General features: G+C 56.3%; 1 protein-coding gene and 1 long non-coding RNA gene across 2 annotated transcripts; one reads left to right on the forward strand and one right to left on the reverse strand.

The window, feature by feature from the left end:
• The first annotated feature begins 141 nt into the window (after positions 1 to 141).
• Positions 142 to 7,909, forward strand: TXN2 (thioredoxin 2). The gene is made up of 4 exons (XM_040544883.1): positions 142 to 286; positions 388 to 548; positions 1,625 to 1,748; positions 7,160 to 7,909. Exons 2-4 carry the CDS (start codon positions 388 to 390, stop codon positions 7,274 to 7,276), a joined length of 402 nt encoding a protein of 133 aa, XP_040400817.1. The 5' UTR covers positions 142 to 286; the 3' UTR covers positions 7,277 to 7,909.
• On the reverse strand, positions 7,378 to 13,650 carry LOC121063929. Its single transcript, XR_005816224.1, has 2 exons — positions 10,493 to 13,650; positions 7,378 to 10,342 (listed from the first exon to the last, which is right to left on the reverse strand). It is a non-coding gene; the product is annotated as an uncharacterized LOC121063929 (long non-coding RNA).
• Between the last annotated feature and the right edge of the window lie 705 nt (positions 13,651 to 14,355).

Raw genomic sequence — 14,355 nt, forward strand, 5'->3', positions numbered from 1 at the left:
TTTGTTATCCCCACGCGTTCGTGTGCGTCCCCTCGGGGGGGCTCCACGCGGGGCCGGTCTCGCAGTCCCCTAAATCCCAATGAATTTCGGGGGTGCGCGAAAAAGCTCCCCCACGAGGCACGAAAAAGGTCTCCGCGGAGCAGCCCGCTCCGCCCCAAGCCGGCGGCTGGGTACGAATGACAGCGGCGGCAGCCACTGAGATCCCGCAAACGGGGCGGGGAGGGGGGGGCGGCTCCATCCGCAGAGACGGCCGGAAGCGGGTTTGGGCACCTGCGGGCAGGGCGAGGTGCGGGGCCGCGGTCGCGATAGGGAGCGGGGTCGCGATCGGGACGGGGATCGCGACCGGCCCCCTCCGTCCTGACGCCCCCCCCCTTCTTCTCCCCGCAGATGGCGCAGAGGTTGGCGCTCCGTCGGCTGCTGGCGGTCCCCGGCAGGGCCTTGGGCACCTCCGCGGGCCGCCCGAGCGCCTTCAACGTGCAGGACGGCGGCGACTTCCAGGAGCGGGTGGTCAACAGCGCCAAGCCCGTCGTGGTGGACTTCCACGCGCAGTAAGTGCCCGGCAGCGCCGAGCCCCGGGGCACGGCGAGGCTCCGGTAACGCCCTTCGTCGCTTCTCAGGGCTAAATGTCCCCCAGAAAAACACAGAGCGGCGTTAACGCGCGTTTTGTACCTTCCCGCAGGCTCACGCTGTGTCTTTGCAGCTCTAGCACCGTGCGCTCTTGAGCCAGAGCTCTTGACAGCCTCACGGTACCAGAAGCAGTGTTTGTGGTCGATAAAACTCTTGCTGTGTTCTTGCCAGTTAAAATATTCCTGGATGTTACCCGCTGGATTAACGATACCGATTATACTGCTTTTTCAAGTGTTTTCCCGGTCCTGTAGCGCTGTCATAGGAGTTGTGGCTGATTCTGGGCAAACAGGCTACAGAGCAGCCCCCAAACAGCTGCACTAAACAGACCAAACTGACGAACCAGAACCAACGTTAACTGGGGTCATCCAGGGAGAAAAAGACAAATAATGGAAAGCCTGAAACCCAACATGGAAGGAGGCACAAAACTTATGTTTTACATGAGCTCATGTTTTACATGAAAAGGGCACTCAGAGCTTTACCTTGTGTTTTCCTTGGCCTGAGGGAGTTCACAGCTCCCTAACCAGCGTGTTTAGGTGCAGCACTGTTTTCCCTGTATGGGGCCTTGCAAAATCTGCCGCGGCTGCCATGTTCGTGCGTTAAACAGCTGCTATGTCTGCAATTTTTGCAGCTAACTCTGCGGTAAGTACACGGGCAAGTCTGTGATAATCGGCGTGAGCCGATAGGTGTGCAGGTGGCTGCCCCCATGCCTGACAGTAACACTTGCACCACGGCAGCGTTGTGGTCATCTGGGTTACAGTTCAACACGTGAGCAGGGCACGGACGAACGGTTGAGCAGCAGAAGAAAGAGGACAGCCCGGGCTGGGGGAGCTGGTTAATGTTTATGCTCGGTGTTCAATGCCAGCAGCGTCCTGTAGCAGAGAGGTTGGGCTGAAGACAAGAGAGGTAAAACAGTGGTAAAGGCACTGGCGTTCCAGCCTTCTGTGCCGGCTGCTGCTGCACTTGCCTCCCCTCACGCCTGCTCTCTTTCTCTCCTTAGGTGGTGCGGTCCCTGCAAGATCCTAGGCCCCAGGTTAGAGAAGATGGTGGCCAAGCAGGAGGGGAAGGTGGTGATGGCCAAAGTGGACATCGATGATCACACAGACCTTGCCATTGAGTACGAGGTAGGAGCTGGAAGAGCACGGGCTCGCCGGTGGTGGTAGTCCGTAGCAGGTCCCTCTCCAGGGAGAGGTGTCTGCGCAGGGAGGGGAAGCCCAGGGCTGCTGCCTGCCTGTGCCTGGTCCATTGGGTCACTGCAGTGGGTGGATTTCACTGCATGCCCCTCCTCCAGCTCTGCTGCTCATATTCGGCGTCCCCACCTCTAAATCTGCAGAAATGTGTCCTTTAGGCCGTGCAGAAATCTGTCAGTGTAAACGCAGCGTATCACAGAATGGCCGAGGTTGGAAGGGACCTCTGAAGATCAGCTAGTCCAACCCCTGGACCAAGCAGGGTCACCTAGAGCACGTTGCAGGATGGCATCCAGGCAGGTTTTGAATATCTCTAGAGGAGGAGACTCCACAACCTCTCTGGGCAACCTGTCCCAGTGGTCTGTCACCCTCACGGTAAAGAAGTGCCCCCTCATGTTCAGCCAGAACCTCCCGTGCTTCAGTTTGTGCCTGTTTCCGCTCGTCCTGTTGCTGGGCACGACTGAAAAGAGACCGCCTCCATCCTCTTGACACCCTCCCCTCAGATATTTATAACCATTGATGAGATGTCCCCTCAGTCTTCTCTCCTCCAGGCTAAGCAGACCCAGCTCTCTCTCAGCCTGTCCTCGTCCAACCGGTGCTCCAGTCCTCTAATCATCTTGGTAGCCCTCCGTGCTCACTCCGGTAGTTCTGTGCAGCATTTTACTGCGTGCGCAGGCTGCTCAGGTGTAGGGCAGGGACATGAAGTAATAAGCCCCAGGCTGTTGCACTCCTTGACACGGTTCTCCAGGCAGCCAGCCCGTCCTCTCTTTCCCTCCCTCGCTGAGGATTTCTTGCTGGGTGACAGTGTCCTGTCCTTAAGCTGCATCGCAAGGGGATGGCGTGGGCTTTGTTTGGACAAGTGGAAGACAGGTCGGAGAGCGCCTGTGTGCAGCAGGAGCACGCACCCCACTCTTGGCAAGCGTGGGCCTTGGTGCTTATGTCAGTATTTCACACGCTTGCCCTGCGTTTATCCCTGCAGTCTCGCTCCCAGGAACGAGCAGAGTGACTGGAGAAGGCCGTGGCCTTGGCTTACGTGATTCCCCCTGCTCCTACCCCGTCAGCGATCAGGCAGTTTAAGAAATGCAAAAATTCCTTTGACAACTGTGCTGGCCCCTGTTACTTCTCCTTGTAAACAACAGGTCAGTCTGTGGAGTCAGGGCATCCCGCTGCTGTGCTTTACAGGGAAGAAAGTGCTTAATTTTCACTTGCGTAGCACGCAGATGGAGCTGCTCCCTCTCCCAGGTGAAGTCCTGCTCCCAGGGCTGACGCTAGCACAAGAAGCTTCTCAAGATGCCCAGCAAACCGAACCAGCTCCTGAGCAGGCTGTCATTGTGTTAAGCCTGGAGGAGATGGCTCTGTCCTGTTCCCAAACCCTGCCGTGCTGGAAGGAGGAAGAGGCCGAACCAGCTCATTCCCTCCCGCTCCTTCCCAGGGAGAACTTTCTGCCTGTGCTGTGGTGGAGCGTGCACCCGGCTGCTGCCCGCAAATGTCACTTGCAACTCCCACAGGCTGAGCACGAGAGCCTCCCGTGCTTTTTTTAGGTGGTGGCGTGCTCCCAGGCATGCCAGGGCTGAGGGGGACGAGTGCTGGCTCACTAGCAAGGCTGTGTGTTACAAGCCTGAGGGCTGTGCAGCTTGAGGGTGCCGGTGAGAACGAGTGGAAGAGACTGAGGTTCGTTCAGTGGTGGTCAGGAGATAAATCCTGATAGGGGCAGCCAAGGTTCTGGTAGCAGCTGTCCTGAGGAGAAGAGCGTAGAGCTTGTTGGCTTAACTCCCCTATTGTCCCAAGCCTTCCAGCAGGTCCAATTAGCTCACCTTACAAGAAGATGATCTCAAATGACTGGAAAACGGCAAGAGAGTGCGTGTATGGGAAGAAAGGTCTTGAAAAAGAGGCTGAAAGCTCCTTCGTTCCTCCAGTGTGGTGCTGACTGCGTGCACATCCACTGGGTGGTGGACGAGCAGCTGCAGGCATTTATTTGCAGGGTCTGCCTGTCGTACAGCCCCGGTGGCATAGGTGGAGGCGGGATTCAAGCAGCAGGCAAGGGCTGGCTTCTTTCTGGAGCTCACCACACAAACACAGTGAAGTTTTGTTTTGCAAGAGGTCCTGGGGATCATCCCTGCGTCCCCTTCATTTTGCAGTGATGATTGCAGCCAGTCTTGACCCTTCTGCCTGCGGCTAAACCCCAACCCTAGGTAGTGCTGGCGAGTAGGATAGCTGCAAATGGGTAAAGGAGAAATGCTTGGTTCGATCTTCGTAGTCTGGGGCATCCTTTTCAAGGCAGAAGCTTGGTTCGTGCACTGAGCACGTGCTCGGTCTTGCTGCTTCTTCTGGGAAGTTGCCAGCTAAGGAGATGGGAGCACAAGAGCTGATGGGAAGACGCTGAGTCGAGATCAAAGAGAGACCAGAGGTGGTATTTGGGAAAGATCAGGGAATCCAGAGGGATTTTATTTTTTTTTAAAGCCTTTCCGACTGAGATTAGTTATCTGCAGGCTGAGAAGGATTTGGTTTGCAAGTTTCAGTGTAGGTGTTACCCTCACAGCTCCTCCACTCACTGCCAGGAAGTCTCCTTCCGTCCGTTCCTATTCCCCTGCCACGTGCATGGCCCCCAGTTCGCTGCCCGATGGCACGGCGTCATCTCCCGCGGGCTCCTCAGCCTGGGGAGAGAACGGAGAGCCCCCGGGAGGAGCTGAGGAATGTCGCTGCATGCCTTCACGCCTGCTTCTCCCTGCCCTTGGCTCCAAACAATTCCGGCTAGCACGAAGCCCAGACGTGTTTCCTGCAACCAGAAAAATCCGGGCACCCTCCTCTGTCTGGTTAGCGCAGCACAGAAGTTCTTTCTCTGAGGATTCCTCCTTTTGTCTAGCACCCTTCTGCGCCAGCTGCGGCCTTTTGCTGCTGCCGCAGCCCGCTCTTGACCTCGTGCCCCGAGAGCAGGAAGGGAGGAGTACTTTTGTTTAATTTGCTTTCTCTGGAAATTCCTTAAATTCATTTTTTTTTATTTTTTTTTTTTTTGCCTTGGCCCGTTGCCCATGCCCCTTGGGAAAGGGCAGCCCCTGCGTCTGCTGCTGCGGGTGGACACGTGAGCCGTGGGCAGCCCCGAAGAGCTGATGGGCACGGGGACATCGCTCATCGACAGAGCTCGTTCCTGTTACGCCTCGTCCCTGAAGCCGGGTGAAATCCTTCCCCCGCTGGTGTCCAGGGTTGTACAAAAGCCCCAGTTTCAGATGGGAGAGAATTCCCTCAGTGCGAGTGCTGCCAGGAATAGCCCGCATGGCTGCTTTTGTTTGTTTATCTGCTTGGTCAGTGCTGGTCAAAAGCAGCCTGACTATTTCCTCCGTAAATGCTTTGAAGTAAGAGGAGGGTTTATTTAGGTCCAGTGCAGACTGGACCCCCCCAAAAAAAAAGAAAGAAATCTAAACTTTCCCTTCTAGAAATTCCCAGGACATTTGCTTCGCAAGCAGCAAACCCAAGAACCTCAGGATTCCCTCCCTGCCACAAAAAGGGGAGCCGAGGCCCACTCACGGCTTCCAATTTTGAGGTGCGCGGGTCTAAAACTGCCTTTGTGCTTTTCTCCCGGAGGCTGCGGGGTGTTTCTGAGACTCCTGAAAGCGCAGAGCCGGGCCCTGCTGCTGCCCCCTGGCACGCTGCCCCCAGCACGGATGTTTTGCCCAACTCGGGGACGCGTGGGAGGAGATGGAGGGAGCAAGTGCGCGTGAAGCCCCTGGGTGTGCTGCTCAGAGCCCAGTAACTCGTGTTTTTTTTTGCTTGTTTTTTTTTTTGTCTGGTCCTCTGTAGTGCTTTGAAGAGTCATCCGGACCTCTCCTGGCCCTTACTGGGGTGATGCTTAATGGTGCTGGTTGGATGTGCTATTTTTTAGGAAGGAGCTGGGGTGACCGCGCTTGTTACTAACCCAGGGGGAGGCTCAGCAGAGCGTTGCCCATCAGGGAGAGGAGGAGGCCAGTGAAATGCCGCGCTGCTTTGTCCTTTCTCACCCCTAAAATCCTGAAGGAACGTGTCGTTGGCGCCATCAGCACCTCTGGGGCCTGAGTTTCTGAGCCCTGCTCCAGCCGGTCACTAGGAGGAGCTGAAGAACCTGCGTCACCGCAGCGCCGGCCGGGTGGCAGCAGCCCCGTCGCTCCCATCCGTTCGGATCAGACTGCACAAAAGCCCCCGAGGACAGACTGCAGGAACAGCGCTGGGCCGGGGCGGGAAGGGAAGAACAAAACGTCCCTTTCATCTCAGCCTCCTGCTGGGAGGAAAGCCAGACCTCTGGAGGGTTTCCTGCAGGAAGGATTTGCGAGTGTGGCAGATCCTTGCTGGCAGCGGGGCTGGGACAGCTGGGAGCACACGGGGGGAAGGCCGTGCAGGCTGGCAGATGGGCAGCAAGCGAGATAAGAACAGGACGTGTTTGGGGGGAGAGGCTTTGCAGAGATAAGAGCACCGGAGCTGAGGGTGGTCGTGCCAGCTGTCTGTTCAGCAGCACACAGGATCAGATCTCTGAGCTCTGATGGCTCCTTCTCGTGATCGTGTCTACGAGGTTTCTTCTGTCGCTGTACGCCCAGCAAGTCCCTGAGGAGCGTCGTCATTTCCACTGCTGTTCTCTCCAATAACTCCCAGCAATTTTTGTTTCGGACCAGAAAAATAGCATCCAGAGCAGTGCAGCTGCCTGCTGGCACCGGCTGGAGGGACTTCTCTTCTTACCCGATCATCGGGAATCCAGCTCAACAGCTAAAAGCTTAGGCAGAAAATGAAAGATGGGTTGGGGTTGTCATTACTCTGGTCGGCCAGAGCAGGACGTCTGCCTGCTCAGTGATGGGTGGGGAGCCCTGCTCTAGCTCCTGTCCTATTTGGAGAAGAACATGGCTCCAGTCTGGTACTGCCCTGGCCATAAAATGTCTAAAGATCATCATGTGTGAGAGGTATCCTGACAAAAGACTGGGTTTGTTTGCTTATGATAGGATAAGAGGGAAAGAGAAGCAGAATTTGTACTGGAGAGGGGAAAAAGCTTTGCCTTTTCCTTTTATGTTAGGCTTGGTTTTGCCTTTTAAATTGTGTTACTTGTAGGGCACGTGTCAGCTTTGAGCAGCGTGGGGTCAGCTCCTTGACCTGCAGGTAGGGCCCTCGAAGCTGCTTCCAAACTGATTCCCTCAGCTTCCAAAAGCCAAGTCCCTGAAATTTGGAAGCAAAGCTTTAGCTAAGAGAAAAGCTTTCAGTCCCTTGCTAGCTGTAGTTGTCTTGCTGTCCCCGGGAGCAGGGTGACAGCTACAGAGCTCCATCTGGGATCTGGGTGAAGTTGGGCTCCTCGCAGACTCTGCTTACGCGCATCTCTGTGTTTTTCTTGCCCCCAGGTGTCGGCAGTGCCGACTGTGCTGGCTATGAAGAACGGAGACGTTGTGGATAAGTTTGTGGGGATAAAGGACGAGGATCAGCTGGAAGCATTCCTCAAGAAACTCATCGGAGCCTGAAGTAAAATGGTGGCTGTACCTCTGCCTCCGGCTGTGTCCATGTTGTGCATTCCTTGCCTGGGAGAGCTGAGGGGCACGTGGGCTGCCTGCCTTGTACAGCCTGGGGTTTTCTTTTGTTTGGGGGTTCTTAGGAGATGGACAGTGTTGTAACCCTTCCTTCCTGCTCCCCCCTTCTCTCGAGCAGCAGTAGTTGTAAAGAGTGTCGAGGAGCAGGGCTGCTTTTTCTCAAAATGGGGAATGTGGCTGGGATTAGGAGCCCACGTTTATCAGCAAAGAGATGACATGTAGAACTGCTGCTGAGCTAAGAGGAGGAATGTCTCTCCTTCGCCTAGCATCTGATAGCCCAGAGCAGAGGGCAGCTGCTCCATACAACATGTGGGTGCCTATCTGCCCTGGGCGGGTTTGTTTAAAGCTGGGAATGCCTCTGCCTTGTCTGTGAAACCTGTGTTTTTATCCCGCTGTCCTCACGTCCCTGGGGCAGGTACAAATGCTCTGCAAAGCCTCAGACTCCTCTCATAATTTCATAAGAGAAAATAGAAGTATTTTATGGATCTCCTTTTTTGTAGGTCTGTAATAAAGAGAACTTTATTGTCACTTCTGTTTAGCTGGAGAATAAAAGTTGATTCTCTGAAATCACAGGGAAGTCCCTTGTCTGTCCAGAGGGGTGAGAGGCAGTACCAGCAGAGCAGTGGCTGGTTTCTAATGATGGGTTGGGAGAGAGCAGGTTACGACTTGATCCCTACTAAAAGGTAATGTTCCGAAAAACAAACAAGTGGATTACTTTCACAGGGCTTGCAGTGCTGCTCCCGTGTCCCCTTTGGGTGCAGCTGGACCCAGGCCTCTGGAAGGAGGCACCTCGCGTGCGCAGAGGGGCAGTGGCTCATTGCACGTGAGAAGCCTCCCCTGTGCTCGCTCCCCACCATGCTTTTCTCACCTCCTTCCCTGCCCAAGCAGTCTGAAGCCTCCCTGTCCCTTGTGTGAATAATTAGATCTGCTCACACGGGTGAGTCCTGACAACAGGCGGTATCATGATGGTAATTGCCCCGACCTTTAGACTAAGGGAGGCAGCTGTGTGCCCGTGTCACACACAGCCTCCATCCTTTCCCAGCGCTTCCTCCCCACATTCACCTGATTACAGTCAAGCTGAATTCCGAACACTTCCAGTTTGGCAGTGCCCCGCTCCCAGCTTCCTCTTTCGCTGGTAGGCAGAGTACGACATCGGGGCTGGTGCCCACTGTAACGCTTAACTTCAGTTCACGCGTGAGCACACTGTACGTGCCTAATAACCATGTAAGAGCTGTTGTTTTTTTTTTCCCTTCCTAGCTTCTGTTTCCCTCAATCAGTCTTAACTCTGCCTTGGCTCTGCTCCATTTCGCCTCCCTGGCACAGGTCGTTAGGTTTTTGTTTTTTTTTTTCCCTGCACCTTCGCAGGAACGAGCTGTGACCTTTTAAGGAGCGAGGAAGCAGCGCTCCAAGTCCCGTGCGTCCCGCCGCAACCGCGGCGCTGCAGGCGTCGCCGTTCCCACCTGCTCTCACCCGCCCGGGCACCGCGGGGCGTGGGCAGCAGCGAGAAGCGGTGCCGGCGCCCCGAGGTGGGCTGCCTTCCCGTCAGGGCTGAGCTCACGGCCTGGCGTGCCGCCCGCGCGGTGCGCTGCATGCGGTGATGTCACTTGGATGTAATTTGGGAAGCTGTGAGCAGAGAGAAATGGTATTCGGCTTTACGGCGGAGACCGCAGGAGCTGTGCTGCTGGTGTCCCGCTCCTGTTTCGGGCCGAGCGGTTCGCCCTGCCTTTTTGGTGCGCCTCGGTGTTCTTGGCTGCTCTGTAAACACTTCTAGTAAAGACTGTCTCCACTTTCCTGCATGTGCAGGAAAAGTAGGGGAACAGCGTCACGTACCCAACAATAGCCAACTTTTATGCTTCACCATCCCACAGAACAGGAAAAAACACAGTGACTTTGCATTGTGCGTTTAAGAGACAGTATAAATTAGCTATTTTATCACTTCCTTCTGAGGAAAAGTGGAGCTAATGTGCCGGTCGGCTATTAAAGCACCAGCGTGCTTTAGGGTGCATTATATGAAAGCCACAACTGTTTCTGTGAGATAAACACCAGAGACCCACGTACACAGGGAGAAATCCTCCAGAAACTGCCTGGCTGGCAGAGAGGAAGAGGAGGAGGTTGGGGGCACCGTGATGCTTTGCATGGTTTTCACCACAGCGCAGGCCTCAAAGCACAGCGATGTTTTCTGCAGCAGGATCTGAACTCGAATCCCTGGCTGGCGACGGCTAGGGAGGCTTCGGGAGGTGCAAGCAGGAAGCACTGCAAGGAGCGTGTTTATGTAGCGGTTAAAAGAGGGGTTGCACAGCAATTTTCATGCCAGCTGAATGTGATCTTGGTCTTTCCTGAGAGCAGGGAGCCAAGGCAGTAGGTTGTTTCTCAGAAACAGCTGTTTTGTACATGTCAGTTGAGAAAATGTCTCTGTTCTCACTCGGGCAAGGATGCCGTTGTTCCTCCCTTTCGGAGTTAAACACATCCAACGTTCCCCTGATCTGTTAAACATTTACTCTCTCCCGCCCAAGCATTACAGCAGTGCTCTCTGCTTCTCATGTTCCCGGTTGCTATTTTAGGAACGTGTGGCGGTCGCTGCCTCTCCAAGGGGAGCGAAGCCGAGCTGACCCCGATGCTCACTGCCCGGCTGCGCTCTGAACCCAGCGCTGAGATTTCCCCCCCCAACACGATTCACATGCGGCGCCTCCACCCGCGCAGTCTGGTTGAAGGCACCCGGTTCGCAGCAAGCAGAGCTTTTTCATCCCTTTCTGCTGGCTTGCATCGAACCCAAGAGCAGCAGCTGCTGCTTTCCTGAGCCGTTCGGCTCCGTCTGCTGAAACCTCGCAGGGTGAGAGCCGCGCTGCTGCCGTGCCCGGCGTGCTGCGCCGAGCCCCCACGACGTGCCGGTAGGGGATGGGAAACTCAGGTTGCCTGATGCGCAGCACACGGGGGCTGTGAGCGTGGACAGGGCCAGCTGTGGCCACGTTTGGCTCCAGCTGGCTCCGCAGGCGGTGAGTCCTACAACAAAGCAAGCATCGGGCCCATGTCAACAAGAGCAGCCGCCGCTAACGCTGCCCTCGGCAGGGCCAGTTGCCAACCCAGCCTGGCTGCTCTCGGCTTTGTTTTTTATCTCCTCCCCCCCCCCCCCCATTTTTCTCAACTAATTACAGGATTCGCACGGATTTGGCAACTCGGATCTCGAACCCGGGCAGGCCATTAGCAGCAGCGTTCAGCTCAGCGGCGTTCCGAAGCCTTGCTGAGTCGTGCTGAGCACTCATCGTTGGTTTCAGTTTTCTGCAGGTTAAATTGCAAGTTGCTCGTAGCTTGGCCAGCTGCAATATCCTCAGCAATAAAACGATAAGGCAAAGTACAGAAGGTTGGAGTCCTGGACCTAAATCAAATTAGATCACAGGTGAGACGTCCTGTCCTCCTCGCCTGCTCTGCAACCCACCCAGGCCCAAGTCCACCTCCGCCAGCAGGGCAGGCACGAGAGCAGGGAGAAGGAAAAGGCAGCAGTGCTTCGCCACGGCCTTTCCGCCGCTTGTCTTTCTGCCCTCGGCTCACTCGTGAGCCTTGTGGTTCCTCTGCCAGCACTTTCCACTCGAAGCCTTTCTCGAGCAGAAGCCGGAGGCTGCAGCTGGCCGCCAGCGCGTTAGCCAGGGCGGGGCCTGCTTGGCAGCGCCCGGGCCCTGCCTCAGGCTGTGCACGGGGACAGGGACGGGCGGCTTCATCCCGTGGGTGCTGCGCGAGCCTGGGTGTGCTCCAGGGAAGGGAGGAGGTGACAGCAGCAGGGGACACCTGCTGCCAGCAGAAGGGGACCGGAGCCGGCCTCTTTGCCGAGCTCCTGGTGCGCACCGCTGCTCCCCTGCGGGCACCCCAGCTGCATCCTCCGTCTCAGCAGACGAGTGCTTGAGCAATACAGAAAAACAGGAAATTTTTGCAGCCAGAGCCCTCAGAAACACCCCCTCCGAGTCGTCCAGCGGGTACAAAATGCACCAGCGATTTTGGTGCTTTCCGGGGACCTTCCGTGCTGCTTCTCGTGCCGGTCTCGCGTTGCACGAGGAGGGCGGTTGTGCCTCGGGGCAGAGACGCTGCAGCCCGCGGGTGCTCAGGGCTCGCTCACCTCCATCCCCTTGGGCTGCTGCGAGCACGGGGCCGCGCCACGCAGCCAGCAGCAGCAGCTGATGCAAACGCAGGGTTGCACCGCGTGCAAGCCGCGGCATGCCTTCCAGTATTTATATAACACCGTTTTGCTTTAATCTGGCTTTTTAAGTAAATTGTCGAGGCCCTTTCTGTTCAATGGGAACCTCTCTTTTTCTTTTTTTTTTTTTTTTTTTTTTTTTTTGACTGCAAGTTTCGTCTTTCAAAGCTCGGCCAGTTGTGAGTGATGCTGAAAAATGCCATTTGCAGCGGCTTTTTGTTCCAAGGCTGCATTGTTCGGGCAGAAGTGGTTGTTTTCTTTTCATCCTGGCATAGCTCAGGAGTGACTGCATGGTCTTAGCTCCAACTTTCTAAAAATACTCACCCGTGAGGCGAGATCCGGCGTGGCTCAGACCAGCAGACTAATGCTTTGGAAAGGCGTGATGGCCTGAGAGGAAGCCAGTGGCAGCGTGGTGCCAGCTCTTTGGTGACTGCAAGCAGTGGATTTGCAGCGTGTGTCAGCCACAGAGCATTCGCAGGGTGCTTTGGGGCACAGCAGCAAGGGCGCCGGGTACAGGGGATGTCCAGGGAGTGCCTGCACTGTCTCCACTGCCTGTGGGGAGCTATGGGGTGGCTCAAAAGTCACAAAGAAAAGCACCTCCTGCTGCGTGGGGAAGCAGGGCTGAAAGATGAGCCTGCTCCCTGTCAGAGGTTGGTCTCAGCAACCACATCCTCTTCTCCGAGCGTGAGACGCCCGGCTCTGGGGGAGGGGGTGGCAGGGACGTAGCCGAGCATAAATCAGGCGTGTGGCGGATTGCAGGAAAGCGTGCGGGAGCAACTTCTCGTCCTGCCCCTGGCTGATGGCAGGAAGCTCCCCAGGTGACTGCTTTAGCAGCTGCTGGGACAGGAGACCTCATTGTTCTGGGCTTGCGATTTTACAGCCGTGCCAGCTTTCGGCAGGAAGCGGCGAGACAAAAAACCCTCAAGTTCTTCTTCCTCCTGCGCCAGATTCTCTCTCCAGGGGCTGAGCCTTCGGTTTGGCTCCTTGGGGGCTCGCCACCGAGGACACCCAGCTTTCCCCTGCCAGCCTGCCTGGGTGTGACGGGTTTCAACCACTGGGCTTTTCCCTAGAGCCCGGGCATCATTAAATGGTGCTGCTCTCAAGCCTGCCACTGCATTTCTAGCGCTAGACTGTGCGGTCGCCCAGCACGCCAGCCCTGGGTACCTGTCTGGGACTTTGCTTCCCCTTCCCCTTTCCCTGGAGCTCAACTCTGTTCCTGATTCAGGTTTCCTTGGTAACACTCAGAGGAAGTACGCTCAGAGTCATCCCCATCTGGCATGGTGCAGGGGGGAGCACCCTTGGGATTCAGGGATGCAGGAGCAGGAGAGACCCCTCTGGGGTCTTGGATGTGGCTGTGTCCACAAGCAAGCTCTGTAGGTTGATGCCATCTCCAGCTGCTGCCGCTCTCCTGCTGTTCTGTGCCTGCCCTTGATGCTGACCCGAGTTTCCAGCCTTGTCCCTTCAAGCCAAGCTCTGTCAGTGCTCAGCCCCGAGCCTGCCCCCTGCCTTCTCCTTCCTGTAGGATTTCCACCAAGGCCAGGAGCAAATGTTGCATCCCCTCTGAGGAACTGACCAGCTGCGGCTTTTCTGATGCCGGCAGCTTCCCTCAGTAAACCCACCGCAGTTTTGCTGCAGGTGCCAGCTGGCAGTGGGGTTTTGCATGGGGCAGAAGTGCCTGGTGCTGTCATCGCACCAGGCTGCAGCTCAGCCTGCTCCCGTGTCCTGTCACTGCCACCCAGCAGCCGCTGTGTGTGCCCTCCTGTCCCGGAGCTGGCTCCAGCCGTGGCTGCTCCTTCGCTGCGGCGTCGCTGTGCTCGATTTGACAGCTGCATTTTGTCACCCCAATAAACAGCACAATTCCCAAAAACAGGGTCAGGGCTGCCAATATTCGGCTGAGGAGAGAGCAGAGGATGTGAGAAAGCGGAGATCATTTATGTGTCCCGCAAGTGTCAAGTCCCTTGGTGTCTTCTCTCGATGCACAGTATGGCAGCAGGGACAGCGTTAAAATCAACAGCTTGCACCGGGACCACACTTAGGTCGTGAAGGCTGGGTGCCTGCGAACACTGCCCACGTGGAGATGGAGGAGGACAGGGGAAATAAAACATCACCCGACGGGGCTGCTTCTCCCAGCTGGGTGCCCTGGCTCTGCCCCAGCCCCACTGCGCTGCCCTCTCCTGCACTGGGCTGGGGCGGGGCGGGGGGGGGGGGGGGGGGGGGACACGACAGGAAGGCCCTCGTTATTCAGGGCTTGCTAATTAGACGGGAATGTTATCTCCAGCCCAGATGTCGGCTCTGACCTCCCTCTAACCTCCTGCTGGAAATCAAAACAGATGCAACTCTGTTTGTTTTAAAATAACAAAAATAAGCTTTTGGGGTGAAGCAGGGAAATCTGGCCCGCGGGGTACGGCTGGGGAGGGAGGAGGGCACGCGACCAGATAAGCCTGGTGAGATATGCTGGGTGGCAGAGCTGGGAGGGATGGGCTGAGAACAAAGTCCCGTGGATTATGGTGGCTGCGCACATGCGCTGGGTCCTCTAAGAACAGAAGGATCTGGGGAGACCTTATAGCGACCTTCTAGTACCTAAAGGGGGCCTGCAGGAAAGCTGGGGAGGGACTCTTTGTCAGGCAGTGTAGTGATAGGAGAAGGGGAATGGCTTTATACTAAAAGAGTGTAGGTTTAGGGTAGATATTAGGAAGAAATTCTTTACTATGAGGGTGGTGAGGCACTGGCACAGGCTGCCCAGAGAAGCTGTGGGTGCCCCATCCCTGGAGGTGTTCAAGGCCAGGCTGGATGGGGCTTTGGGCAGCCTGCTCTGGTGGGAGGTGTCCCT

This window comes from Cygnus olor, chromosome 1 (assembly GCF_009769625.2).
Source record: "Cygnus olor isolate bCygOlo1 chromosome 1, bCygOlo1.pri.v2, whole genome shotgun sequence".
NCBI classification, from domain to species: domain Eukaryota; kingdom Metazoa; phylum Chordata; class Aves; order Anseriformes; family Anatidae; genus Cygnus; species Cygnus olor.

Bases quoted from the DNA above. Each gene is read 5' to 3' on its own strand.
- TXN2 (XM_040544883.1), top strand. From the start codon at position 388: ATGGCGCAGAGGTTGGCGCTCCGTCGGCTGCTGGCGGTCCCCGGCAGG. The intron at 549-1,624 runs GTAAGTGCCCGG...TTCTCTCCTTAG, and splicing joins GTGGTGGACTTCCACGCGCA to GTGGTGCGGTCCCTGCAAGA. The intron at 1,749-7,159 runs GTAGGAGCTGGA...TCTTGCCCCCAG, and splicing joins ACCTTGCCATTGAGTACGAG to GTGTCGGCAGTGCCGACTGT.